The following is a 13,843-nucleotide window of genomic DNA, read 5'->3' as shown; positions in this document are numbered from 1 at the left end:
GCCTGCCTCTGCCTCCCGAGTGCTGGGATTAAAGGCGTGCGCCACCACTGCCCGGCTAAAGCAGTCAGTTTTGGAACAGGTGACTCAGACTTGCTGTCTTCTTGTGGATTGCCTGGATATTTGGGTTTTGTCCTAATAAACGGAAGTGAATTGAACAGGAGCAGCAGGAGCATCCGGAGGCAGCAGGCACCATTCTATTGGGTACATGTAGTGCATTGTTTAGAATTAACTAGGAAGTCTTCCCATTGGTAGCAGCCTAGAGATCACAACTGTAAAAGGTCCTTTTCTATCCATTCCAGCAATTTTCCTGTCTTTCTTCACTTCCATATCAACCCATGGCTAATCCCTCATTCTGAAATCATCTAATCAACCCTGCTTTTTGAGAGTCTGGCCACTACCTGTATTTCCTTCTTCATCAACTGTCTACACCTGATGATCCATTTGCCTTTGGGCTCCTCTGCATTCCACTTACCAGCGGAGTCGGGGTCTTTTCCACATCCAGGATTAGCTTCCCGATGTTCCCTCGGTCGTGGATGCGCTGCATGGCCTCCTTGACCTGAGACACAAGGTAAGACATAAATGCTGATTAGTGAAACGTGACTCCTGCAAAAAGGGCCTGGAAAAGTCAATCTGCCGGGCTTCCACCAGAGGTCGCTGCAGCTCAAAGAGTGGTTCAGACAGCAACTTTTTGTGGCGCAAATATATTCATTCGCCGTGCGTCAATCATACACTCTGACCTTCTCCTGCACGTCTTGTGGGTCCGAACAGTGAAGATTACAGTTTTCACGATGAGAATATATATATACTAAAAGTCAGAGTGGTCAGACTGGATGTTAAGCGGTGACCCACTTACTTACGTGTTACATAACCTGGGTTCATCCTTTCGCCAAATAAACCAGTTACCAGGGCTAAACCGCATTTTCGAAACTCCCATAATTTCTAGCTGCCGGGATGAAACTGTTTGGCTGTACTACACCTCCCTGTTTGTTCGGAGCCTTCCCTTCCACGGCTGTATAGAAAGTGAACTGCAGGAGGCACTGTGGGGGCTAAACGGAAATGTAACCTCTCTTGCCTCACAAAAGTCAATTTATAAAACTTTATAATAGGTTGAGTCTAAATATTTTTCGTAAAGTCTCAGAATTTAAAATATTTTTGTTCCTTCGGCCCACAAATATTCAGTAAATGTTGCTTCAAGGCTAGATGCTATGACATTACAAAAAAGAAGAAGAAGTCGGACATAGTTAACTGTGTGTGAGGAATTCGGCCTGTGGCTGATGGAGAACTGTTTGTTTATTTGAAAATCAAAGGCGTCTTCTATTCATTTGGATCCAGACTCACAGAACCATTAAAATGTTTGTGTTCAAATTGCTTTTCTGGGACTTCAGAGACGCAATTCAATTTATGGGAGAAAAACATAAAAGATAATGACTTCATTGCTTTTCGTGGCAAAAGCCTGTAACGGCTTATATGTCACAGTAAAGGGATGGGTAAATAAACAATGGCTTCCACATTCATCTACCAAATGGGAACGTTGCAGAGCCGTTAAGGAACAGAAAGATATATGTCACTAATTATAAAGGAGACACAGCAGGATCAAACGCTTTTGTAATCTTGCTAAATGAGAAAACCGACAGGCGAACATTTATTTACATCTCTATAAAAGTGTAGATATTCTAAAATGCCTAGGAAGGCTTGCAGGTGTACCTTGAAAGCTAAGCGGAGGAGAGGAAGGCCTTTTAACAATGTTATGTGGTAATGTGCTGCTAAGTCAGTATCTAAAATAAATATAATGCATCTTTCAAATGCACTTTGTTTGTTTTTGGTCACTTTGTGGTGAGAAGTAATCTCTGTTTTGTAGACTGACAGTGTCACGTGACTGTTAATTTTTCTGATACCACTAAACAAACCGGTGGATTCCTTCCATTTGCGTGGGGACTTCTGAAGGATTTTCACACTTGGTCATAGCAACAGGGGCCAATTGTGCCCCTGGCATCTGTGTCAGGTTGATTCTTAGCTCTTCATGGAATGCAACATGTGTGGTTGCTCTTCTATAGTGTGGTATGTATCTGCATAGAATCTGCATACATTTCCCCATAGATTTTCAGTCCGTTAAGACTCTAGATCACTTATAGCACCAAATACAACAGGATACTGTGTTGTTCTGCCATCTAGAGAATCATGACAACAAATCAAAGCATGCGCCGGGTGATGGTGGTGCATGCCTTTAATCCCAGCACTCGGGAGGCAGAGGCAGGCGGATCTCTGTGAGTTCGAGACCAGCCTGGTCTACAGAGCTAGTTCCAGGATAGGCTCCAAAGCCACAGAGAAACCCTGTCTCGAAAAACTAAAAAAAAAAAAAAAAAAAAAAAAATCAAAGCATGCATGTTCATGCAATGCCCTTCCCCCCACAAGTATTTTCTCTTCAAGGTTTGCTGAACTGCTGATGTAGAATCTGTACATGAGGCAGGCCCACTGTGCTTATTGAAAAGCTCTATGTGGCGACAGAGAATCGTTAGTGTAGCTCTCTGCTTCTCCTGGGAGTCATGTCCTTGTGTGATTGTCTCCCCTTGAGTGTAGGCTGGAGCTAGGGACCGGCTTTCCTACAGAGCACAGCAGATGGGATGGGCTCCTCCTTCTAAGATTAAGTTATAGAAGACCACATCTGTGTTGTCATGACTCTGCTGAGACATGCTTCATTGCTTGGATAACCTAGAGAGTCCCTACATGACAGAGACCTAAGATAGCACTCCATCCAACAGTCAGTAAGGGACTGAGACCCTTAGCTTCTCTTGCCAACTACCCCTAAAGAATTTAGAAGTAGAGGCTTCTCCAGCCAAGCCTCGAAATGGGGTCATATCCTGGCTGACATCTTGATTGTAGCCTTGTGGGAGTCAAAGGACCCAGCTAAATCATACCCAGCTCCCAGTACCCTATCCTGTTTGAAATCACCAATGCTTTAAAGTTCATGCCTTTTTTGTGTGTGTGGAGGGGGTAAACGAGATAATAAATATTTAACAGACTCCTACCTTGAATATATAATGCTTAGCTTGCAAGATACATAGAGTGCTCAATTTTCAGGGTAAGTACCCTGAGGCTAAGGAGCATATGCAATTCACTCAGAGATTACATGGCTATGGGGAACAGAAGTGTGGTTCAGAATCGGGTCAGAAAGACTTCAAATCCAGCATTTCTCCCTTGATCCTCAGAAGTAGAAAGTAGTAGTAGAAGTAGAAAAAGTGGTAACAACATCCCTCACAGTGCTTCTTTTAGGTATTAGGGACCCTGGGTACCTTCTGTATCCCAGTCAAGTGCTCTACTACTGAGCTACACCCTTAGTCTCTTATTATTATTATTATTTTTCGAGACAGGGTTTCTCTGTGTAACAGCCCTAGCTGTCCTGGAACTAGCCCTTGTAGACCAGGCTGGCCTCGAACTCACAGAGATCCACCCACCTCTGCCTCCCAAGTACTGGGATTAAAAGCGTGCGACACCACCACCCGGCCCACCTTTAGCATCTTGATGGTGGAGTCTCTGGCCAAGCACTTGACCACTGCCCCAAGTCCCTCATTGTCAGATTCTAGGCAAGTGCTCTACCTTTGAGCTATGTCCCTACTTCCTCACTGGTGAATTCTGACCAAGCACTCTACAATTGAGTCACATTGCCAGACCTTTCCTTATGGTTTCTAGCCAGACACTCTGCTGCTGAGCCAAACCCCTAGCCCTTCATGGCTATGGTAGTTTGAATGTAACTGGCCCCTGTGATCTCATAGGGAGTGGCACTATTAGGTGCTGTGGCTTTGTTGGAGTGGGTATGGCCTTATTAGAGGAAGTATGTCGCTGTGGGGGCAGACTTTGGGGTTTCCTATGCTCAGGATACCCCCCCCCCCGCAGTGTCTCAGTTGACTTCCTGTTGATTGCGAGATGTTCTCAGCTGTTCTTCTAGCACCACATCTGCTTGCATGCTGCCACGCTCCCCACCATGGAGGATAATGGGCTGAATCTCCGAAAGTGTAAGTGAGCCACCCAACTAAATGTTTTCCTTTATAAGAGTTGCCATGGTCATGGTGTCTCTTGACAGCAATAGGAACCCTGACTAATGTGGGAGCCAGCCATAATAAGCTAAGTATGGACATGTCACCCAAAGGAAGTTCTTTGCCAGAGTAGAACTCTACTTTTGATAAATTTGATAAGACCGCCATCTCAGGTGATTTCCTGTTGAGACAACGCCTGGCTGCAGGAGGAAGCACAAGCTGAGATTATCCAACCCCCACCCAAGAACAAACCATTCAAAGGAAATGCCTGGCATTCCAACCATTGTAGATAGGATCCCCTGCCAGCACATATTCACCAGGACACCCCTAGACAAATGTCAGCCAATCAGAGGTCCTGAGCCTCAGAAACCCCTCACCCCCACCTTTACTACTTATAAAAACCCAATTCTAATTGAGCTCGAGGCTCTCCGTGGTTATTCCAATACGTTGGACATGCGGAGAGACAGAGTTTGCAAACTTGATTAAAATAAAGGCTCTTTGCTTTTACGTATGGGATTCGGTTTCCTTGTTGGCTTTCAGGGGACTTCACGGATTTGGGCACAACAACTAACACACTGGTAGATTCTAGGCAACTGTCCTAACACTGAGCCAGGTCCCCAGTCCCTCCATGGTGAATTCTAGGTAAGTATGCTACCACTGAGCTACACTCTAACCTTCCTCTTACTTTTTATTTTGAGACAGGATTTTACTAAGTTTCCCAGGGTGGTCTGGAACTCGGTCTAAAGGCCAAGCAGCAATGAGCTTGTAATCCTCCTGCCTCAGCACCTGGAACAGCCAGGATGACAGGATACAGTTTGGTATATTTTAAGCTGCTTCTGTACTAAGTTGGAGTCCAGGGAAATGCAAAGATCTGCTTTCTCACAAGCTCAAGTGGATCATGATGCTGGAGGGGGTGAGGCAAGTCCCTTGCCGGCTGCCTTTAATCTGCATATTTCTGGAAATTTCTCTCAGAAGTGAAACATCGCCTTGAAGTCCTGGCTATGGAAAATGGATAAAGAACCAGAAGTAATCGCAAGAGGTCATTTAATTACTCCCACTCCAGTCATGCTGTTTGACGTTCCATGCTCTGTTATGGTTGCTCCTGGAGCTGTGCAGGAGCCCCACTGGCAGAGGCTTAGAAGGAAGGAGACTACCATGTTTGATCAATTCTTCATCGGGCACAGTGTGGAGCATTTTGCACGCATGCTGCTATTTTATCCAATGCTGAGCTTCCTGAGGGAATATTTGCTCCAGCTTTTCACAGATGAGAAACACAGGAGGAAGCATCTGAGAGGTCCGCCTCTGGCTGTCAATCAAACCATGCGGGAGAAGGTAAGTGCCAGCTTCTCCCTCTATGGGTCTAGGAAAAACCCCTTACAGGGCTCTGCTGGCCACACCCCAAGATTGCCCTCCGCTGACACTTCTGCATGGTGCTCAGACTTTACTGCCAGTGTATCAGCTTATAAAAGGTCTCCTAATAGGTCATGTTCTCCAGCTGTTTGAGAACACCTGGGAAGATTTGTCTCCTCCACATTTAAGACTTTCCTGGGGGCTGGAGAGATGGCTCAGAGGTTAAGGGCATTGCCTGCTCTTCCAAAGGTCCTGAGTTCAATTCCCAGCAACCACATGGTGGCTCACAACCATCTGTAATGGGGTCTGGTGCCCTCTTCTGGCCTTCAAGCATATACACAGACAGAATATTGTATACATAATAAATAAATATTAAAAAAAAAGACTTTCCTCATGCCCCTTTCTGTTTGAAACTAACATGGCATTGAAGAGAAGGGTCTTGTAGGCTTGCATCGTCTAATCCAGGAGCCACAGATCACCTGTGACAACAGGACCTGCTCTTTCTTGAATGTGGTATTAACTGCCACATACTGTCACCATGAAATATGTGCTGGATTCCAGAGATTTAGTAGTAGTTAGGAAGCCACCATTTTGCAAAATTAGGCCTGGAGAGATGGCTCAGTAGTTAAGAGCACACACTGCATTTGCAGAAAACCAGAGTTTGGTTGCTAACACCCATATCAGGTATTGGGTAATTCACAGTTACCTGTAACTCCACCTCTAGGGGATTCAGTGCCTTCTTCTGGCCTCCATGGTCACTTGTGCTCACACTGTGTCCTATGCAGGCATCCTTGTGTACATACACACACATGCACACACCTAAAAATCATTTGTAAACATCTTAATTATCTTATAAACCGAAAAAAGAGTATAAGATATTTCAGTGAGGGGTGTGGAAAATGCTTAAAGGGCCAGATTATATTATTTAGATATTGGCTTAAGGAAGGCACATTCAAGTTATCTTTTTGTCCTCTTCTGAATGGGATTAGTAGAACACTTCAAAGTTTTAGCACTGTCTCGCCAAGTGTACTGCTCCGCTCTTGACTGGCTGTCCCAGGAGCAATGTCTCTTATCCTAGTGACCAAAAACACTGCCTTCAGTTCTTGCACCCTTTACTCCACAACTGAAGATATGCTTGAAGCTCGGCAGGCTGTCTGCTGTGCCTCTGCATGCTCCAGATCGCCTCCTGGAGCTTCCCAGTCCTGGCACTAGCTCAGCGGACAGCTCAGCTGTGAGCTCTTCCGGGAGCTTGTCCTTTGTTGTTCTATGCCTCTTACACTTGACCTTCACAATCTGGCCAAGTGCTGTGGGGTCCTGGCCAGTAACAGCAATGCCACCCCTGTTCTACTTAGCTGTCAACTCCTTAGTATAATTTGAGAAGGGAGTCTCAGCTGAGGGGTTGCCCAGAGCAGACTGATTCTCCTGTGGGTGTGTCTTGTTAATTGGTGTAGGAGGGTCTGGAAGGTGGTCCTGTCCTGTATGCAAAAGCTAGCAACATATTGATCTATGAGTTATCCAACACCATGTTCCTCTACAATTTCTACTTCAAGTTCCTGCCCTGACTTCCTTCAGTGATAGACTGTGGTTTCCTTTCCTTCTCTAAGTCTGGTTTTTTGGTCTTGATAGTTTTCACAGTGACAGGCTGTAACTGGGTCACTATTCAAATGCCATTCATTTCAATGTGTACTCAAAGTGATATTAAGTTATTGATGTGTGTTTGCTCTGCATTTTGGGAATTTGGGGTATCCAGCAAACTTACAAAGTATTCCAACTGGACTAGCCCCTCTTCAAATACTCAGAGGCCCCACATGGCTCATGGACAGCTTCGGGGTGCCTACAGGGATCCCCAGTACAAAGGAAGGTCAGCATATGACAAGGTGCAGAATGAATGCATACCTAAGTGGACAGACGAGGGAACGAGATGTTGAGATGCTATGTGGCTGAGCCTCACCCATTGGGTTTCCATCCTGTGTCTGCCCCACCTCCAGGAATGGGGCAGGCTGTCTCTTGGTGGCCTGCGCTGTGCTTCCTGGGTGGCCTTGAGGGATCTGTTCCTAATTGGAGCAGTGTTCCCCATACCCTGGGGGAGACAACAGCTTCTGCCAGATGTGTCTCAGCAGCTGGATTTCCCAGGACTGGGCGTTCTAGAAGTTCTCAGTCTATATCCACTGGCACTAGCTTCCCATCCACTCAGTGGGAGGCAGGATATCTGAGTCGTGCCATCTAGACACCCCGGCATTTTGAATCCTGAAGTTACTTGAGTTTTTTTCTGAACCGGCTGTTTTTCATGAGACTACTTGGATGACGACCCAAGCAGATAGTGACACAGGCAATTGGCTCTGCTTCTCCTTGGTAACACTGTTTGATGTCCTTGGGTTTTGTCTTCCTCCTGCAGGAAACAGCAATACCTATGCTATCTACTCCCTCTTCCATCTGACAGTTCCAAACCCCAGGCACAATGGGTGTGCTCTTTTTTTTTTTTTAAAAGACTTCTCTATTTTTAAATTTATAGCTTTATCACTGTGTATGTGTGAGTATATGCACAGGAGTGCTGTACCCTTGAAGACCAGAAGAGGGCGTTGTATCCCCTGGAGCTGGAGTTACAAGCAGTTGTGAACTATCCTACACGAGTACAGGGAACCAAACTCAGGTCCTCCAGGAGACCAGCAAACACTTTTAACTGCTGAGCCATCTCTTCAGTCCCTGCTCTACTTTGAAGGACCCTCACCTTCCCTTATTAAACAGGTTAATCATAAAGATAAACACTCCACAATGCCCTCAAGAATATTTGTACTCAAAAGAGAGAAAATGATGCTTGGTTATGATGCATGGCAGTGGAGAGGGGTCATCTGCTCATGTACGACAGGGAAGGGCAGTGGACCTCCACAGTGTTCCCTGTCACCCTCACCCCATGTCCAGCATTCCCTGCTTACTAACTACCTTCCATTCCTGTGGGGACCCCAGCATTGCCCTGTAAAGCCTCGGGACCTCAGCTGGAATCCAGACTCCTGCATTCATTATATGATGTTATCGCCTAATGTTGCTGGGACACCTCCCCCCTGTGAAGCATAGGTAAAGTTTTGTATATATTTGTTCTGCCTGCTGTACCAAATTACTTCTAGCCTAGGACTTGAAGCACACATTCATTTTCCTATAGCTCTCGGAGGTCACGGATCTGAAGTGGGTCAAACTGGTCTAAAATCAAGGTAGCTTCAAGACCATTTATCTCTCTGTAGGCTCAAAGGAGGAGCATGTTTCTTTGGCTTTTCCGGCATCTAGAACCTTGCATTCCTTTGCCAGTATGTCCCTACTACCATCTTCAAAGCCAGCAGTGTAGAATCGCCTCATCTTTCCGACTTGGGCCTTCTTGCCTCTGACTTTTAAGGACACGTGTTAATCCAGGATAGCGTACCCATCTCAAGATCTGTAAACTAGTTTCAACTGTGAAATCACCTTTGCTTTGTGAGGCCATGTGACCCCCCACCCCCAGGTTCCGGGGTTGAGACTATAGATGTCTTTGGGGGGAACTTACTCTGTCCATCACAAGGTTAGTTCCACCTCACAGAACCACCATTCTCAAGAGCGACAGGGATGGCACATCAGGAATTTGCCACAGTGACTGGCCCAAACTAAAATCATATGCTGTCTGCTCAGGACCAGGAAGATGTTCTCTACCAGGAGTTACTTTAGGAGGAAACCTGAGGTCTCAGCGCCCTCTATTGGAATTCTGAAAGATAACCAAGTTCTCCCGGAGAGCCTGTCCTAGTGGCTTAGGTAGGGCTTGAGGAGGTGAGAAAATAAGCCACTCACAGGCTGGACGCCTTTGTCCTCTTGCCTCTGGCCCTGCACATGTGACATCCAGACTTGGCTGTGGCACAGGGATTATGTGGTGTGACTGAGAGGACCTGGTCATTGACATGAGGGCGGTAAGAACTAAAGATAGCTCACTGTGATGCTCTAAGACACGAATGAGTCAGAGCAGGCGACGAGTGAGGGTGTCTAACGTCACTATAGGGACGACAATGATGATGCACATCCATACAAAGCTCCCCACTGTCATCTTTGACCTTCACTGTTGAACAGTATACCATAGTGAACATTGATTTCCTCTTCATTGTTGGACAGTGTACCGTGGCGAACATTGATTTCTTCTCCCATCATCCCTAAAATGTGGATCCAAGACTGAACAGGCCCTGGGATTGGAGATTCAGGACTAGAGAGAGGAGAGGGAATAAGAAGGTGAATGGCTCAGGAGGAAGGCCAATGGCAGGTAGCTGTCCCTGGTTCTGATGATGCAGAGGGTGAAGAATCAGCACCCTGGGACTCTTATCTCTTGTATTTGGCTTCTTTACAGAATCATAAGCAACTAAGAGTCTTGTTCTTCAAACCCATTCTCCATGCAAATTGCCCTAGCTGATGCACCCAAGGTTAAACATAGACTCTAATGGAGGTCGCAGCCTCCTAATAGAGGTTCTCAGAATAATTTGTTTAAAGCTACTTCATCGTGTGCAGGTAGCCTTACTCAGAGTCCCTGGGTGATTTTGTGTAGCCTCTGCACTGCAACCCAGCATAGTTCATCTGCTGCCATCAGCTACGCTCTGCATGAAGTCCATTGTGTTTAATACTCAGGCCATGACCCACAAGGAAAACTTAATTGGCTCACAGCATGTAGGATCAGGGGAGCTGTGGAGCAATTATGATCGAACGTGCTTATTTCTATCTACACCAGAACAAGGAGAGATGAAGTTTCCAGAAGCCCAGCCATGCTGGCTCACGGATTGCACTCTTGGTGTTCTGTTTGGTTTCAAGATATTGTGCCTCTCCTCCATTCTTGGACATCTTTGCCCATTCCTCTGCCAGAGTCTCTGGCAGAAGAACAAAGGACAAGCAGGATAGTGAGGCTTCCCCATGTCATTCCTGCCTAGTGGAGGCAAGCAATGGAGGCAGATTTCTGGCAGGAGCTAGGTCCCTGTAACTGCAGCCATTACCAAGTCCCAGCTCCCAGTTCCCTCTCTGGCATCTGGTAGTCCTGACAATCATCAAGATATTTTAAAGAGATATTTGTGTCCTTCTTTTTGGCTAACAGTCTATTGAAACAAAGTGCCCCCAAGGAATTGGAATTTCCCCCAGAAATGTCATGCTGGGAAAAGAAAAACAATCAAACATGGTGCCAGCCGGAGGGGAAGCTTGTGTCCCAGGAAGGAATTTCACACAGTTCTGACAACTAACCATAACTCTAACCACACAGGAAAGACTGGAGCTCAGACAATGATAGACAGGGTCACAACTGGACCAGGACTGTTAGGTTATACCTGTCTCTGGCCTCAGCTTTAACCCAAACCTCCTTACAGAACCCTGGAGATGGACTGTGGGATGGGGTGGGGGCTCGGTCCCATTGTTCTTCCCAGAGTGACCACATTGGATAAATCTCCCTTTCCTGGTTTTTCCTCTTACATTTTTTTTCCTCATTAAGAGAGGATGGATGCTTTTAATCCCAGCACTTGGAGGTCAGAGGCAGACAAATCTCTGTGAGTTCGAGGCCAGCCTGATTTACACAATGAGTTCCAGGTCAGGCTCCAAAGCCAGACAGAAAAACCCTGTCTCAAAAGAGTGGATGCATAAATAACAAACACATCTTAGTGGATCTGTCAGGGACCAGGCTCTGAGCCTTACAAGCCCAGTAATGGTGGTGGTTATTCTTTCCCATACACCTTCAAGACCTTTCTACTATAGCTGGTTTGTAGACGTCTCAACTTCTTTGTTGGTTTCTTCAAATCTGAAACCTCTCAGTGGACACACCCATCATTTAAAGTCTTCCAACCCAGGGGGTTAATGTGCTACTGTTTCATCTAGGATGCTTCAATCGATACATAGACATTCATCAAATCTTCTGGAGCGAGGCCATCATTTGAGAGGATTGCTATGAATCTGAGGCCAGCCTGGGAGAAACTGTGAGACCCCATTTCAACAAACAAAATGTGTTGAGTGTGCACTCAAACTTAGGTCTGGGAAGACTGATGGGCACGTGGCATCTCCAAGAGTCTCTGGTGGTGCTGCCCTTACACACAAGCTTAGACACAACACTGCCATTTGCTCATTGCTCATGGGCATGAGGACACTGTGGATAGGAAGTTTGACCTGGCTGGAGGACCAGGGAGAAATATGGAAATGAAATAATTGATTAGGGATTTAAAGAATGAGTGGAGTAACAGCCGACATCAATTTAAATGGAGAGAAATTTACAGCAATCCCGCTGAAATCAGGAACAAGACAAGGTTGTCCACCTTGTCATGTCTCCATATCTATTCAATAAAATTGTTGAGGTCATAGTTAGAGCATAAAGACAGCAAAAGGAGATCAAGGAAACACACATCAAAAAAGAAGAAGTCAAACTCTCATGATTTGCTGACAATATAATAGTTTACATAAGCGACCCCAAAAATTCTACCAAGGAACTTATACAACTCATAAACACCTTAAGTAATATAGCAGGATACAAGATTAACTAAAAAAAAATCAGAAGCCCTCTTGTACACAGATGATAAGTGGGCTGAGAAAGAAATCAGAGAAACATTACCTTTCACAATAGCCACAGATAACATAAAATATCTTGGAGTGGGGCTGGAGAGATGGCTCAGAGGTTAAGAGCATTGCCTGCTCTTCCAAAGGTCCTGAGTTCAATTCCCAGCAACCACATGGTGGCTCACAGCCATCTGTAATGGGGTCTGGTGCCCTCTTCTGGCCTGCAGACATACACACAGACAGAATATTGTATACATAATAAATAAATAAAATATTTAAAAAAATGGTGGTGCATGCCTTTAATCCCAGCACTCGGGAGGCAGAGGCAGGTGGATCTCTGTGAGTTCGAGACCAGCCTGGTCTATAGAGCTAGTTCCAGGACAGGCTCCAAAGCCACAGAGAAACCCTGTCTCGAAAAACCAAAATAAAATAAAATAAAATATTTAAAAAAAATTAAAAAAATATCTTGGAGTAACTCTAACAAAACAAGTGGAAGACCTGTATGACAAGAACTTTAATTCTTTAAATAAAGAAATTGAAGAAGACACCAGAAAATCGAAAGATCTCCCATGCTCTTGGATAGGCAGAATTAACATAGTAAAAGTGACAATCTTACCAAAAGCAATCTACAGATTCAATGTAATGCCCATCAAAATACCAGAAAAAAATTCTTCACAAATCTTGAAAGAACAGTACTCAACTTTATATGAAAAAGCAAAAAACCCAGGATAGCCAAAACAATCCTGCACAATAAAGGAACTTCTGGAGGCATCACAATCCCTGACTTCAAACTCTACTACAGAGCTACAATACTGAAAACAGCCTGGTACTGGCATAAAAAGAGACAGGAAGACCATGGAACCAAATCAAAGATACAGATATTAATCCACACACCTACAAATGCCTGATTTTTGACAAAAAGCAAAAATATAAAATGGAAAAAAGAAAGCATATTTAACAAACGACACTGGCGTAACTGGATATCAACATGTAGAAGAATGAAAATAGATCCATATCTATCTCCATGCACAAAACTCAAGTCCAGATGGATCAAAGACTTCAACATAAAGCCAACCATATTGAATCCCAGAGAAGAGAAAGTAGGAAGTACACTTGAACACATTGACACAGGAGACCACTTCCTAAATAGAACCTTAGTAGCACAGACACTGAGAGAAACAATTAATAAATGGGACCTCCTAAAACTGAAAAGCTTCTGTAAAGCAAGGGACATGGTCAACAAGACAAAATGGCAGCCTACAGAATGGGAAAAGATCTTCATCAACCCCACATCAGACAGAGGTCTGATCTCCAAAATATACAAAGAACTCAAGATTTTGGTCATCAAAAGAACAAATATGGAGTACAGACCTAAACAGAGAGCTCTCAACAGAGAAATCTAAAATGCCTGAAAGACACTTAAGGAAATGCTCAACATCCTTAGCCATCAGAGAAATGCAAATCAAAACAACTCTGAGATTCCATCTTACACCTGTAAGAATGGCCAAGATTGAAAACACTGATGACAACTTATGCTGGAGAGGATATGGGGTAAAGGGAACACTTCTGCATTGCTGGTGAAAATGCAAGCTGGTACAACCCCTTTAGATGTCAGTGTGGTGATTTCTCAGAAAATTAGGAAACAACCTTGCTCAAGATCCAGTAATACCACTTTTGGGTATATATCCAAAAGATGTTTAATTGTACCACAAGGACATGTGCTCAACTATGTTCATAGCAGCATTGTTTGTCATAGCCAGAACCTGGAACCAATGTAAATACTCCTTGACTGAAAAATGGATAAGGAAAATGTGGTACATTTACACAATGGAGTACTACACAGCAGAAAAAAAATAACGACACAATGAAATTTGCAGGCAAATGGATGAAGCTAGAAAACATGATTTGAGTGAGGTAACCCAGACCCAGAAAGACAATTA

The 13,843-nt window shown here is 44.7% G+C and overlaps 1 protein-coding gene across 1 annotated transcript in view; it reads right to left on the bottom strand.

Moving 5' to 3' along the window:
• Positions 1-13,843, bottom strand: part of Vat1l (vesicle amine transport 1 like) — a 153,170-nt gene that overhangs the window by 4,720 nt on the left and 134,607 nt on the right. The window contains exon 8 of the mRNA XM_005345720.3: positions 473-556. Coding sequence (XP_005345777.1) covers positions 473-556 — 84 coding nt within the window. The remainder of the gene's footprint in view (positions 1-472; positions 557-13,843) is intronic.

The sequence above is a fragment of the Microtus ochrogaster genome, chromosome 4, assembly GCF_000317375.1.
Source record: "Microtus ochrogaster isolate Prairie Vole_2 chromosome 4, MicOch1.0, whole genome shotgun sequence".
NCBI classification, from domain to species: domain Eukaryota; kingdom Metazoa; phylum Chordata; class Mammalia; order Rodentia; family Cricetidae; genus Microtus; species Microtus ochrogaster.
The sequence above is the reverse complement of the archived record's forward strand: the minus strand, read 5'-3'. Positions and strand labels throughout refer to the sequence as shown.